This window comes from Phascolarctos cinereus, unplaced genomic scaffold (genome assembly GCF_003287225.1).
Source record: "Phascolarctos cinereus isolate Bilbo 61053 unplaced genomic scaffold, phaCin_HiC Scaffold_726;HRSCAF=1367, whole genome shotgun sequence".
Lineage (NCBI taxonomy): Eukaryota > Metazoa > Chordata > Mammalia > Diprotodontia > Phascolarctidae > Phascolarctos > Phascolarctos cinereus.
Genome location: NW_027556098.1, coordinates 4,348,302 through 4,364,690, shown reverse-complemented (window position 1 = coordinate 4,364,690; position 16,389 = coordinate 4,348,302). Strand labels below are relative to the sequence as shown.

The following is a 16,389-nucleotide window of genomic DNA, read 5'->3' as shown; positions in this document are numbered from 1 at the left end:
ATGCACTGAGTGGCTTTATACTTAGGTCATAGGGAAACTATGTCAATGATTTAAGCATTAGCCTTTGGACTGATTAAATATCAAGGAAGAAATACTGTTCTACTCTGTCTAGGGAAAAGATAGCCCAAAAAACATGGCTGGGCCTTAGAAAAAGCTGACTTAGCCTATATGGCAGGGATCCTAGAAGACATTGCTCCTATGATAGTTACCTAGACTCAAATAATCCTGAACCTCAGAAAGTTTGGGTAAACACATTTGATTTGACTTCAAGATTAGAGGTTGCTATAAAATCCTTCTTTCTCTGTGCAAATGTAATATTTAAGAGTAAAGCTGCACAAAGACAGAATCTCAATGTGGTCTTAAGTATAATTAGAATAGTTTGATAAATTCTTTGTTCAGAGTAATCATGCAGGCTGATAGTCGAAGAATAATTATTTTGTTTGTTTTGTTTCAGCAAACAACAAAGGAGAAAATACAAAACAAGAAATGACCCCTTTTCCTTACATACGTACACACACTCAGTAACATAACTTTACGGCATAAGAAGGCTGCTAACATAGTGATGATAATGTGGGCTATCTTCTTCAAATGTGGCACTTGGGAAAAAATAATCAATTATTTGAGACATTCAGTTAATTAGTTAATTTTAAGCACAGTTAGTTTTTAAGAGTAAGCTGCGAGTGGCCAAGATGGTAGAGTACAGATTGGGATCTAGATAAACTCTCTTAACATTCCCCATTCAAAATAATGCTTCAAATCAAATTTTGGAGAGGTAGAGCCAACCAAAGGTCAGAGGAAGACATTTTCCCAGCCTAAAATAATTTAGGAGGTTCTCAGGAAAGGTCAATAACACTGTGGTAGGAACAAGCTGAGAGTGCAGCAGGAGCACAAAGAGTAGGTTTGGAGGTAATTGTGACAGCAGCAGTACCTGTAGATGCAGCTTCAAGAGCTCTCAGGCCAGAGACAGAGCATTGGACGACTGATCAGAAAGAGATTGCAGGGGACCCTTTGTTGATACTAGATACAGCTGGTGCTGATTGGCAACTCTGTTGCCCATAAACAGTTCTGGGTCACAGTTCCAGGGTGGGGAGGAGCACTAGTACTTGCAGTTTAGAGGAATAGAAGCCCTTCCTGGGTAAAGGCCCCACATCAGGAGAGCAAGGACCACAAGTTCTCCCTGGATCACACCACCAAAAACTTGCAGACCTCTAGAACCATCTCTGAAAAAGCCTAAAGCCTTTCATAGAACCTCACTACCCCCAGGTAAGCCATGTTCAACTTTAACACGAAGTTAAAAGTCAAGAAATAGACAGGAAAAATGAACAAACAAACAACAATAAAAACAAAATAACTGAACCATAAAATGCTACTACAGTAACAGAGAAGACCAACACATAAACTTATAAGAAGCAACAATGTGAAAAGAGCTACAAACAAAGCCTCAAAGAGAAGTGCTAATTGGATACTAGACTACAGGAATTCCTAGAAAACTTAAAGAAACTCACAAGAATGATAGAGGAAAAATTGGGAAAAGAAATGAGAATGATGCAAAAAAATTATAAAAATAGAATTAACAGCTTGCTTAAAGAAGCATAAAAAATTGAAGAAGTCCTTTAAAAACAGAATAGCCCAAATGGAAAAGCTCACTGAAGAAAAAAGTCCTTAAAAAAGCAAAATTGGACAAATGGAAAAAGAGGTGCAAAAGCTCACTGAAGAAAAATAATACTTAAAAATTAGAATTGGGCAATGGAAGCTAACTATTCCACAAGACTTCAAGAAACAAAAAAAGAAAGTCAAAAGAATGAAAAAATGGAAGAAAATGTTAAATATCTCATTAGGAAAGCAACTGACCTGGAAAATAGATTGAAGGGAGCTAATTTAAGAATTATTGGGCTACCTGAAAGCCATGATAAAAAAAAGACCCTAGAAATCATATTTCAAGAAATTACAGAGAAAAACTGCTCCAATATCTTAGATATAGAGGGTAAAATAAAAATTGAAAGAATCTACTGATCACCGCCTAAAAGAGATTGCAAAATGAAAATTCTCAGAAATATTACAGCCAAATTCTAGAGCTCCTGGGTCAAAGGGAATATATTGCAAGCAGCCAGAAAGAAACAATTCAAATACCAGGGAGCCACAGTCAGGATCACACAAGATTTGGCAGCTTCCATGTTAAAGGAGTGAAGGGCTTGGAATATAATATTTCAGGAGGCAAAAAAAGCTAGGATTACAACCAAGAATAACCTACCTAAAAAAGCTGAGTATAATTCTTCAGATGAAAAAAATGAAACACAGAATGCCCAAGCATTCCTGATGAAAAGACCAGAGCTGAATAGAAAATAGAAAAATAGAAAACATTCAAACAGAACTCGAGAAGCATAAGAAAGGTATGAAATATGAAACTGATAATCATAAGGGACTAAATGGAGTTAAAATGTTTACATTCCTATGTGGGAAGATGATACATGTAACTCCCATTATTAGCATAGTTAGGAGAGGGCATGGGTGTGAGTATGTTGGAATGATCTCAAAGAAAATAACATAGGGGTGAGAAAGAGGGGTACACTGGAAGAAAGGGAAAAGGAAAGGTACAATAGGTCGAATTTTCTCACATAACAGAGGTACGCAAAGAAGAGCTTTTATAGTGAGATGAAAAATGGGGGATGGGGTTTTGGGTGGCAGGCAATGCTTTAACCTCACTCTCACTGGAATTGTTTCAAAGAGGGAAGAATATATACATATATATATATATATATACACACATATATATATATATATACATATATATATTATATGTGTGTGTGTGTGTATGTATGTATGTATACACACACATACATACTCGGGTATAGAAATCTAGCTTACCCAATAGGGAGACAGGAGGGAGAATGGGACAAGAGATATGGGGGCGGGGCTGTGATAAAGAGGAAGGCAAATTTCAGGGAAGCAGTGGTCAGAAGCAAGATAGACTTTTGAGGAGGGACAGGATATATATATAGTGTGTGTGGTATACATATGTTTATATATATATATATATATATATATATATATATATAGAGAGAGAGAGAGAGAGAGAGAGAGAGAGAGAGAGAGAGAGAGAGAAGGATAAACAGAGGAAAATGGGATGGAGGGAAATGCACAGTTAGTCATCATAACTGTGAATATGAATTGAGTGAGCTAATCCACAGAGCAGAAGTGGATAACAGAATGGATTGGAAACCAGAATCCAACAATATGTTGTGTACAAGAGACACCCTTGGGACAGAAAGACACACACATAGAGTTGAAATGAAGGGCTGGAGCAGAGTTTATTATGCTTCACTTGAAGTGAAGAGGGCAGGTGTGATAATCAGGATCTCAGACAAAGCAAAAGCAAAATTAGACCTAATTGTAAGAGATAATTGGGAATCTACATTTTGTTAAAAGGTACCATAGACAGAGAAATAATATCAAAACATTTTACAGCGAGTTTCTCTGATAAAGGCTTTATTTATCAAATACATAGGGAACTATTTAAAATCTATAAAAATAAGAGCCATTCCCCAATTGATAAATGGTCAACAACATGAATAGGCAGTTTTCCTAAGAAGAAATCAAAGTTATTTATAGTTACATGAAAAGATTCTCTAAATTACTATTGATTAGAGAAAGGCAACCCACTAGACCCAGATGGCTCCAGAGGAGAAAGAGAGGCTGATGACTTTGCATAGCCCTCCCTCACCTAAGTCTAATTCATTTGCAAGTCATGGCATCATCTTCCTAATGTCATGGTCCTCTTCAAGAACAAAAGACAAATAACAATCAGAAATTACAAATGCCATAGAGGATGAGGAAAAATAAGTACATTAATGAACTGATGGTAGAATTGGTCCAATCATTCTGGAGAACAATTTGCCATTGTACCCAAAATGTTATACAACTGTGTATATCCTTTGTTCTAGCAATACCATTACCACATCTGTATCCCAAACAGATAAAAGAAAAAGGAAAAGGACATATCTGTACAAAAATATTTATAGCAGCTCTTTTTGTGATGGCAAAAAATTGGAAATTGAGGGGATATTTATCAGCTGGGGAATGGCTGAACAAACTATAACACATTATTGTGATAGAATATTATTGTACTATCAAAAATGACAAGAGGGGTGGTTTCAGAAAAAGAAAAAAACAGCAGCATGGCAAGACCTGTATGAACTAAAGCAAAATTATGTGAGAAGAAATGGGAAATCATTGTGCACAGTAACAGAAAGGTTATAATGATGATCAACTGTGAAAGCCTTGGCTACTGTGATCAATACAGTGATTCAAAACAATTTTAAAGGACTCATGATGAAAAAAAAGCTATCTACCTCTACAGAGAGAACTGATGAACTCTGAGTACAAAATGAAGTATAATTTTCTTGCTTTATTTATTTGTTTTGTGGTGTGCCTAATATGGAAATACATTTTACATTATTTCACATGTATAATTTATATCATATTGTTTGCCTCCTCAAAGGGTGTGGGAGGTATGGGAGAGAGAGAGAGAGAATCTGAAACCCAAATTAAAAAGGAAAAGAATGTTAAAAGAAAATAAATAATAAATATATTTTAAACATATTAAGTTTACATATCCATTTATTGAGTGTGGTGTACAGTGTTTCTCTATGCCTAATTTCTGCCAGACTGCTTTCCTGTTTTCCCAGTAGTTTTTTTTAATCAAATAAGGAGATTTTCCCTAGGTAACTCAGGTTTTCTACTTCATCAAACATTGGGTAATTGAGTTCTACTGTTTCTCAGCCTCTCTTGTCTAGTCTGCTCCATTGATCTATCCCTCTGTTTTGTTTTTTGGTTTTTGTTTGTTTGTTTTTTCACAAATATAAATGGTTTTGATGACTGTGGCTTTATATTACAGTGTGAGGTATGGAAGTGCTAATCCCCCTTCATCCTAACTTACTTTCATCATTTCCATTGGCATTCCAGATCTTTTTGTTTTTCCAAATAAATTTTAGTATTATTTTATCAAGCTCCATAAAGTATCCTTTGGCAATTTGATTGGCATAGCATTAAAAATGTAATTCTTTTAAAAAGAGTGAGCTGTGAAATATGGCTCTATCTCTAATAAAACACCAATAAACATTTTAAAAATTTCAACTATTTGCTTACTCTATTGTTTCTCTGTTGGAAAGTGTTCTTAACGAAAAAGCCACCATTGCCTTGAATAAGTATTCTTCATTTCTATTCCAGGCATACTGTAAAATAAATAAAACAGAAAAAAAATGTCAATTTAAGAAAAACAAAAATGAGAGAACAGAATGAAAAGGAGTCCAATTATTTTACAGGCAAACCATGCTTTTAAATGCAAAATGTTCCTGAAGACCAGAAAATTATTGTTAAGGATACGTCTTGACTCTATATCTGCCTTGTAATCTGATTCCATATTTGCTTTTGCTTTCATCTGTTTGGGATTCAGTAGAAGTGGTCAAATGAATGGCTGAAAGTGGGGAAACCCTTAATTATAGTTCTTTTTAAAAATTGTGTCAGAGAAGTGGAATGGTGAAATGCAAAGAAGGAAAACATTAATATTGTTTCTATTGAATATTAAAATAGAATAAAATGTTCATGTCTGAGAATTCAGTAAGTAGAACCTTTCTACCTCTCCAGAGCCTTCCCAGCTGGGAAGGCCCTTCCACATACATGGTATACAACATCATCTGATGGTTCCCTCATATAATCATGGAAGTTATCATAGAATTTGAAAGAACCTCAGAGGTCATCCAGTCTAATACCATTCAAATTATAAATCCTATGTAGAATATCTGAAGACCCCTAGTAACAGGAAACTTATTCCTGCCAACTCCACTATTCCAACACATTTGTCATTCCCCGGTCCTGAGAGAGTCCAATCCAGTTTGGGACAGTTTTAAGTATTAGGAAGACATGTTGAATCAAAATTGTTCCTCTATAACTTACACCTATTGATCCTAGCTTTGTCCTCTGGAGCAACACAGCACAAATATAATCCTTCTTCTACATGGTAATTCTGCATGTATTTGAAGACTGGTACCATGTCCCTCCCATGGCTTCTGTACTCCAGGTCTCCTTTCCTTTCTCGTCAAGGTCCACAGTCTTTACCCACTTCCTCTCTAATCCCATTAAACCCTTGTCCAGGAAGCCATTATAACATGTGAAAGTTTCATCTACCAATCTACGGCACCATAGCTTATCTTTTTTACCTTCCCCAGACCCCTTCCAGGCCCTAGCACTGGCTACTACAGGAAGTTTTGACAGATGAAAAGTGTTCAACAGTGCTGAACACTAATTTTTGGGCTTGGCAGACTCAAATTCATCTCTTTAAGGCCTTCCCACAACTCTTGTTCTGCCACACAAGTACCTATGCTTTTAATACTGGTTAGTGTATGAAGGAAAGAAAAAGCATAGACTGCAATATACAAAAATTTGAATAGGTTAGAGATTCTAATCTCTGGCTAAATACTGGGACTGCTAGCTAAGGGCAACAGAGCAATATATGCGATTTCTTTCCTTTTTTTAGTTAAACTTTATTCATAATAATAATAACTATTATTATCATAAATAATAATTTATACAGCACCTACTATGTGCTGGTCAGTGTGCTAAGACCTTTTTTACAAATGTTATTTAATTTAATCTAACTTGAACTAATCTCTTTCTCTGCATTCAGGTTGGACTGATTTTGATATTAGTTCCAAAGCTGAGAATCTTCACACCATCTCTCTTCTATCTCCACTCTATACATACACTACAAGAGAAAAAGGAGAGGGATGAAAGAGAGGAGTGGTAGTAGTAGAGACCAGAATAAAAGGTTATATCCGAAGCTAGCTTCATGGGAGGAGGTAAGTATGGTCTGGAAGGAATCAAGCATAGTCTGGAAGGAATCTGCCTTTTTTCCTGTCAGTAAGGAGTGAGCCAAACTCTGCTCCACAGCAATACCTGTTGGTTATACAAGGAAGACCAATATTCTTTCAACCCTTCTTCATGTTCCCATTCTATTTATCCTCTTAGCTTCACTTTTCTCCTTGCCTAGCCTGAACGCCACGCTCAATTACTATAAGATACCGCTCTTTAAATCCCTAGGATCCCTCTCTTGCTTGATTTTCTGCTTTTCTCAACTTGCTAAGCCTTCAATAAAATCTAACTAGGAACCAGACCACCACGCCACTGCCTACAGTATCTTTCATTCTTATGCCATCTGGACCCAACTGGAAACTAGGAATTTACTCCTGCTAAACCACCAAACCCAGACTTTTTTCGCCTGATCTAACCAGGAATAAGATCACTACATCCCTTCCTGCAATCTTTTCACCTGCATTCCCCACCCCCATCTCTCTCCTTCTTTATATATTGCCTTCTTTTGTTAAACTATAAACTCCTTAGGACACAGCTATCTTGTTTGTTTTTTATATGTATCTTGACAGCTTATTATAGTGACTGACAAATACTAATGCTTAATAAATTGTATCTATCTAATTATCTATCCATAATCAACTCTCTACTTTTTCTATTTCATTCCTGGATTGCTGAAAAAAGTCATGTTGCTGATTTTACTACAAATCTATATTATCTAACTTTGGAAAAGCCCTTTCTGCTGCCTGACAATCGTTTTTCTCATCTCTTGTTAAGTCATTACATTCTTCAAAGTGACAATTACACACTTCTTGACTTTCCTCAAGTTCCCACTTTCATTCCACCCCTGTCAGTCTTAACAGATGACCTACTTGCCTGAAAAGATTAAGGCCACCAATTTTCCTCCTCTCCACTTCAAAATCTTTTGTCTTTTCTTCTTGTCACAGAGGAAAAAGCATCCCTTTTCTTACCAAGGTTAGTCATTCCACTTGTACCCTTGATTCTATTCCCTTCCTCGGGAGGGCCTTGTTTACATCCATTATCCCCAATCTCTCAATTTTAGCATCTTCAGCGATTACTGGTATTAGATATTATTATTAATATTACATATTTAAATACCATTAAGTATTAATATTAAATATTAAAATCCCCATTTACACACACACACCCCACTCAACTTTGCCACCCTACTACCCCTTCAAGTTACCATGCAAGTGTTGTTGTTGTTGTTCAGTCATTTCACTTGAGTCCAACTGTTCATGACCCCATTTGGGGTTTTCTTGAAAAAAAAAATACTGGAATGGCTTGCATTTCCTTCTCCAGTTCATTTTACAGATGAGGAAACTGAGGCAAATAGGGTTAAGTGACATGCCCAAGGTCACATAGCTGGTAAGTGTCTGAGGCCACATTTGAACTCAGGTCTTCCTGATTCTAGACCCAGCACTCTATCCACTGTGCCTCCTAGCCACCCCTATCATGAAAATGGACAGTTGATTTTAGATGGAACAACTTATAGATATATCACTTATTAAGAACTTAGAATTTTCCAGGCACTGTAATAAGACACAGGGATAGAAACATACACACACACACACACACACACACACACACATACACACACACAAATAAGATAGGCTTGCCCATAAGGAGCTTGTATCCTAATGAGGGAAGACAATAAATAAAGAGGTGCTAGGCTGGGGGGGAGGGTGCATGGTGAGAAAGCTGTGAGAAGTGATGCAATTGTCTGATTCCTGGCTCCATGTTATGTTTCTTCATAGATTAGTCTACAATCACTGCTTCACCTTTCCCTGACTCCTTAACCTTCTTTTATGTGACTTTAGCTCCTATGACTCTACACAAACAGTGCCATGGCTAGGAATTTTTGCACCAAGACATGCGCCTTCAAGAAATGAAAATGCACTCTAGGCCACCACGAGGTTTCTGTGCTGCAGAATGACTAGCTACTACTAGTAAAAGGGGCCTGGTAAGTAGGCTGCAGCCACCAGAGTTAGAAAGTTGGTCTTAAGATACTGCAGCTAACCTAAGGCAAAACCCCGGTCAGTCTGTTCTACTTAGGCTCTGCTTGAAACTATTTTCTTGAAGGTAGAGAGAATTTCTACCTTGATGGTATCAAAATTGACACAGAGTAGGTGCTTAAGAAATGTTTATTAATTGACTGACTCTCATCCAGGCTCAAAATTTTTGAGTCATCTTCAACTCATCCATCCCCATTGCTTCCAACAATGTCATCAACACCTATAGCTTTTGCCTCTGAAAAACCTTTGCCATCTATGTCTTCAATTTCTTTTCCACTGCTACAAGTCCATAAACACTTGTCTGGACTATTACAATACCCTCCTTACTGGTCTCCCTACCTCTAGCTCCTGTTTTTCTTCAAGTCCAGTTTATCCTTCTTGTTGATCCCAGATAATCTCCCTAAAAGACTATTTTGATCACTTCTGTGCTCAAAAATATTCGTTGGATCCCCATTGCCTACAGAATAAAAGCAGGAGAAGTTGAAGAAATTATATAGATGAACCAAGACCAAAAACCAAACTTCTTTTTGAAAAATGAGTAGGATTCAAAAATCACAGAACCCGAAGGAAGGAACCTCAGAGACCATCTATTCCAATCCATACCTGAATAAGAAGCCCTGCTATAAAGTATCTCATGGTGGAGAGAGGGGAGCAGGGTCATCCAGCCTTCAATTGAGCATCTCTAGTGAACAGAAACCCATTATCTCTAGAGAAAGTCCTTTCCACTTTCAGATAATTCCAGTTGCTAGGAAGTTCTCCTTGCATCCAGCTAAATGTGTGTCTTTGCAACATCTACCCATTGCTGCCCTGTCATAAAACAAGCCTATATTCCTTCTTCCATAAAGACCTTTAAATACTTAAGAACAGTTACATCCCCTCTGCCAGGGTCCCACCTCAGTCTTCTGTTCTCCAGGTGCTTTTCTTGTTCCTTCTTTAACCCCATCATTTGTTTTAAATTATATCAGAGCTTTCTTTTTGTTTGTTTGCTCATTTTTTATAAGTTCTGATTTTTTTAAAATCTCTAAGAATGTTTTAAGTATTTAGAGTAGTATTTAAGGATTTAGTATTATAAGAAATACTTTTAAGTATTTCTATTTTTATCTTTGAAGGTGATAGTGAGGGATTAAGCTTCTTAGGGGTCTCTCCCTGCACTATCTTCCCAGGAGTCCTACATGGTACTTTTTTCACAATGACCTTGTGAAGCAAGAAGTATTATCCCCATTATACTCTAAGAGATTCAGTGACTTTCCTACAATTACATATTAAATAAGTGGTGGAGCTGTATACACACACATACACACACACACACACACACACACACGCACACACACACACACAAACACACATACATATAGGATGGAGAACAGGATAACACAAGATTTAGCAGCTTCTACATTAAAGGATTGGAAGGCTTGGAATATGATATTCTGGAATGCAAAGGAACTAGGATTACAACCAAGAATCACCTACCAAGCAAAACTGAGTGTAATCCTTCAGGGGAACAAATGGAAATTCAATAAGATAGACTTTCAAGCATTCTTGATGAAAAGATCAGAAATAAACAGAAAATGTGACATTCAAATACAAAACTCAAGAGAAGCCAAAAAAAGGTAAACAGGAAAGGGAAATCATAAGGGACTTAATTATGTTAAACTGCTTACATTCCTGCATGGAAAGATGATATTTGTAACTCATAAGATCTTTCTCATTATTAGGGTTGTTAGGAGTATATATAGACAGAAAGAACAGGTTTGACTTGAATATGAAGGGATGATATGTAAAAAATAAAATTAAGGGGCGAGAGAGGAATATACTGGGAGAAAGAGAAAGGGAGAGGTAGAATGGGGTAAATTATCTCACATAAAAAAAGCGAGAAAAAAATTTTACAGTGGAGGGGAAGGTGAGGGGAAATGAGTGAACCTTACTCTCATCAGCAGGAATAAGATACACCTGCAATTGGGTATAGAAATCTATCTTACCCTACAGGAAAGTAGGAGGGAAAAGGGATAAGAGAAGGGGGTAAGGAGTTATAGAAGTCAGGGCAGATTGGGGAAGGGTGTGGTCAGAAGCAAAACTTCTGAGGAGGGACGGAGTGAAAGGAGAGAGAGAATAGAATAAATGGGGGTGGGGAGAATAGGATGGAGAGAAATACAGTTAGCAACAGTAACTGTGAAAAAAAATTTGAAGCAAGTTTCTCTGATAAAGGCCTCATTTCTCAGACATGTAGAGAACTGTGTCAAATTTATAAAAATAAGAGCCATTCCACAATTGATAAATGATCAAAAGATATAATCAGTTTTCAGATGAAGTAATTAAAGATATCTATAGCCATATGAAAAAAAATATTCTAACTTACTATTGATTGGAGAAATGCAAATTAGAAAAATTCTGAGGTACTACCTAATACCTATTAGATTGGCTAATAGGACAGAAAAGGCAAATGACAAATGTTGGAGGGCATGTCGGAAAAAAATGAGACTTTAAAGCACTTTTGGTGGAGCTGTGAACTGATTCAACCATTCTATAGAGCAATTTGAACTATGCGCAAAGGGTTATAAAACCGTGCATACCCTTTGATCTAGCAATACCGCTACTAGATGTGTATCCCAAAAGAGATTTTAAAAAAAAAGGACGTTTTTCTCTAAGCACCAAAAAGTGACAACCTAGTAAATGACCTTTGAAGAAATAAATTTTTTAAACACACTTTAAAAAAAACTCAGTAAACTGCCTTTTCAGGGAAATAAAGACATCTCTGTAGTACACTAAAAATTTGCAATTCCTTTGGCTTTAATACCTGGAAGAATGATGAATAAGGAATAGGTCAGAAGAGTGTTTGGTTTTACATAATACTTGACACATATGGTTTCTCAAAATACTTTCAGACTAATGATCAAAAGTTCTTCGATATAACTTTGCAGGTAAACTAGTCACGCACAAAAATCTGCTACTTAAAATAATTGTTCTAAAGCCTTTAAAGTTTTCCTGATCCCCCATCTCAAACTGTAAAACAATACAATCTTGTAAAAATACAGTCTGATAGCTTTGATTATCAAATTTTAATGAAGATCCTATTGTTATGATTAATTTATTTATATTTTAATTCAAAAGATCCATGATTTCATCTTTGCAGGTATTCCTCTTTTTTATGAAAATTTTAAAATTTTCCTATATCACTTCTTTTACCAAGTCACTTTCCTGCTCAAACACTCTGAAAGGTTCTCCCTAGTGCCCAAAAAAATAAAGTCCAACCCTTTAGTCTGGCATTCAAGGGTTTTCACAATTTGATTTCATACCTTTGCAGTCTTACCTCTATTACTCATCTACATAAGCCTTCCTCACCAGCGAACTTGGTTCTATTCAAAATCCCCCAAACACACTTTGGTTATTTTTTTCTGCCACAGAGTCTTTTAAAAATACATTTTCTTCACCTGGAATGCCTTTCCACCCTTTTACATATCAAATCCTATCCACCCTTCAAGATTTATCTTGTCTCCTATCATCCAAAACATTCCCCCATGTCATTATAGCCCACAATAGGTTTTATTCTCATCTGATCTAATAAAATTGCCCATACTATTCATTGTTTCTCATTCTAATTATGTTCTGACTTATGTGGCACTGATATTTGTATTCGATATTTAACTCGTATTGTTACTTTGTATTCCCATTTGGTATTAAGTTCAGATTGTCTTTAAATGAGCTTTTCTCTCTTATGTTTTTCAATAATTTTAATAATCTTGATGCATGAATGCAACACCACCTGTTGGAAGAGAGTTCTTAGGGCAATATTTTGCTCTACTGAATCAAATTAGTTTTATAATCTTTTAATAATTCTCTATAATTTTAATATACCTCTTAATACTTTTTATACTCCTTTCCATCAATCTCTTGTGAAATATCACTGTGCATTTGAGAATTTGGATACTGCTTTTTAAAGTTTCATGTGATCACATTATTTCTTCTTAATTAGATGGTAAACCCCTTGAGGCAGAAATAATCTTTTGTTGTCATTATTGGACCTCACTGTTGACTTTATTTACCTTGTAGAAGTTGTTCTATAAACTGTTCTTCTGATCTTATTCCTTCACACTGTTTCTTTTCATATACATTCTTATGTTTCTTTGAATTCTTCCTGTTTATCATTCCTTATTATATATTAATATAGATATATTAATACAGATATATTAATATAGACAGATCTGTATTTCTCTTCAATACCAGCACAGCAATTGTTTCAATATGGCTTTTCCATCTACTGGTGTTGTTTGCAATCCATTCACACATATTAATTCTGTTTCATTCTTATTCATGTCTTCTCCAAATCATAAAACTTTCACAGAGGGTCTACCCAACCTAACTGGATCCTTCTTTTAGATCTCTTGACATTATCAATGAATCAATAAGCATTTATTAAGTGCTTACTATGTGCCAGCTGCTGTACTAAGTGCTGGGTCTACAAAAAAGATGCAAAAGACAACTCCTGCCCTCAGGGAGCTCACAATCTAATGGGGGGTGGGAGTGGGGAAAATATGCAAAGAAATATATACAAAACAATCTATATATATATAGGAGGCTCCCAGTGGGCTGTCCATTGGTTATCCTATAATCTCTACACTTTCATCTCCAGTCATATATCTCTATGGTGATGTCTGATACACCAATTCTCTTATGCAATTCTTGATTGGTAATACTTTCCAGCCCATTTATTTCCACTATGCGTTCTCTCCATTGCTCTTTTGATGGCACTTAACTTTAATTCTTTGGAGAATATAGTATTTCAGCAATACAGCATTACTGCATCGATACCATGCTGACATATATGTGTGTACATACATGCATATGTGTATACAGGTATAATTGTGTGTATATATACACACATATACTTATGCATGTATATGCATTTTTTTTCCTAGCAATAAGAAGCATTAACCTGTTTATATGCATATAGGAAGGATGGTATTTAAAGTTGAAAACATTCTAAAATAAAAATATACTTATGTACATCACAGTATCATTCATAGCCAGCGGTATATTTGAGCCGCTTAAACCATCTTGTGAAAGCCAATTCTTGAATTTTCAGTGCAATCATCTATACTTTGGAAATGGACAAACGCTACAAATCAAGGCTTAATTTATTGTCTTGTTGACTACCTAGAATTAAGAAGGTGATGAAGAAAATGTTAGTAATTCAAATTAAACATAATAATGTGTCATTCTTTTTTTTTTTCTGGAGAGTTAGTTGTTAAACATTTACCAGCACATCCTGGCCACAGCTGCTACAAATCAGGCAACATGAAATAAAGCAGTCATAAACTAGATGTCCAGAAAGGCTTCCTGAAACAGTCAGCTCATATCCATGTGCAGTCTGTCCAAGATAAAAATCCTGATGGACTGTTCCTATGGGTCGTCCAACCAATAGCACAGCATAGTTTGGGTAATAGGTGTTCTTTATCCATTTGGTCTTTCCTTTGTTGAGTTAAGCTGAAATCTTTTGAGTGATTATTGTTCTGATTTAGGAGACTGAAATGTTCTGGGACTTGGTGCAATTAATAGCAGATCATATGTAAATAGAAGAATCCAGAAGATCCCATCCACTGTCTATAAATAATCCCTCTTCTACTTGTAGCCCGTGCTTGATATCCTTAGGGACAACGGCAAACACGTTTTGCAAGCTTACATCTGTCTCCCTACTTTGTGAATACTTTTACTGTAATAGTCAGAGAGTAACTGAACAAAGCTATCGCTGTTTTTACATCTTTCAAACAATCTTGTATGATTTTGACATGCGGGTGAAAATACCTTTTTTTTTTAATAGTCAACAGACAATAAGCACAGAGGGAACTTGCATTATCTCCACCTTTCAGTCAGTTGTACGTCTGTCAAGATAAAGTCTGCTGCAGAATATCATTTATAAAAGCTTGCCAATTCCCTCCCCAAACCTTCAAAAAAGCTCTCAGAGTGTACAGATTCTCATAGAAGGTATGGAGAGAAATTTATACCATACATCAATAATGTAATAAATGTTCGATATAGGAAGGCTTCAGAACGTAAACCAACAAAATAACCAACCATGATTGCAGAGGATTGATGATGAATATGGCTGCCCACCTCGTGAAAGATAGGTGATGAACAAATAGCCAGGATGAGGTATACTTTTTGGATGTGGCCAATGTGGGAATTTGTTTTGCTTGACTATGCTTATTATAAGGCTTCTATATGTTTTCCCCCATTGTGTATGTGGATAGAGGAAGCCAGGAGGAAAAATATTTGATAATTTATTTCTTAAAAAAATTGTAATTAAATCTTTAAAATTAAAAAATATTTTTAAAAGATTTTGTAGATATGGGAAAGCAGATATGTAGACAGGTAATGACTGATATTTTATTGTTTGCTTTCAGGGAGTAATCATAAGCTCAGAAACTTCTTCTAAGAATATGATATTTTCTCCTCTGGAATATCAAGAAATCAATCCATCTCCAATACTCCAGTGCTCTAATGCTTTCAAAATCATAAGCTCAGAACCTTCTTTGTGTAAGCTTGGACTAATTAGGCTACTGTGCCCATTCTGTTTTCTTTAGGACCATTTCTACTTTCCCACTGGAGACTTTAATGTTAAGTCCAAATGTAATATTACTATTAGTAATGAAAGCTGGCATTTATATAGTGCCTGCTATGTGCTAGACATTGTTCTAAGTGCTTTTTATAAATATTATCTCATTTCATCCTCACAACAACCCTGGGAGGGAGGTGAGGAAACTAAGGCAAAGGTTAAGTTACATAACTGGAAAGCACCTGAAGGTAGATTTGAACTCAGCCTCAGATACTTTAACTCCCCTGTCATTGATGAAAAAAAAAGTTTGTGATAGAAATCTTCACACCTTGTCCCTTTTTGTTTGTTTATTCTCTTTTCTGGGATCCTAGTTGTCATTGGAGGATTATTCCCTTATTCTAGAGAGTTCTCCTGGCCTTCCTTTCCCAATAATATTTTTTGTTTGTGTTTGTCTTTGCTGGCTCATTTGTGCAGTCTCTTTGTTTTTCTGTGGAGATTTCCTTGTGAACATTTTTCTTTTCCCTTCTTTTAGTTTCTGTTGCTTTTTTATTCTATTTAGTACATTTCTTATAGTTTTGAGGTGATAAATGGGAGCTGAGCTATACTTTTACTCAACCATTTTGTGAGGACTCAAGAATAGTGTTATATATCTTTGTATTCCCAATATAACACATTCATGTACATAAATGACATTTAATAAATGCTTTTTTCTTTTGTCTTGTTTTGAGAAGATGGGGTCATTTGGCATAAGCTCCCACATCTATTTGCAATCCACCTCAATACAATCTATTCTTGCCTCTTTCCTTGAAGACTCAAGGAGAAGTTCTCTTTATTCTGCTCTAAAATTCACCCCTCCAACTGGACACAAGATGCTATTTATGAGGAAATCACAGAATAGTTCCATTTTAAACCTATGCAGAGCTCATTCAAATGTATTTT

At 35.9% G+C, this 16,389-nt stretch overlaps 1 protein-coding gene across 2 annotated transcripts in view; it reads right to left on the bottom strand.

Annotated features, from left to right (window-relative positions):
* Positions 1–16,389, bottom strand: part of CLTRN (collectrin, amino acid transport regulator) — a 66,009-nt gene that overhangs the window by 40,021 nt on the left and 9,599 nt on the right. For both annotated transcript variants that reach the window (XM_021007510.2, XM_021007511.2), the window contains exon 3: positions 5,146–5,231. In XM_021007510.2, the coding sequence (XP_020863169.1) occupies positions 5,146–5,231 (86 nt within the window). The remainder of the gene's footprint in view (positions 1–5,145; positions 5,232–16,389) is intronic.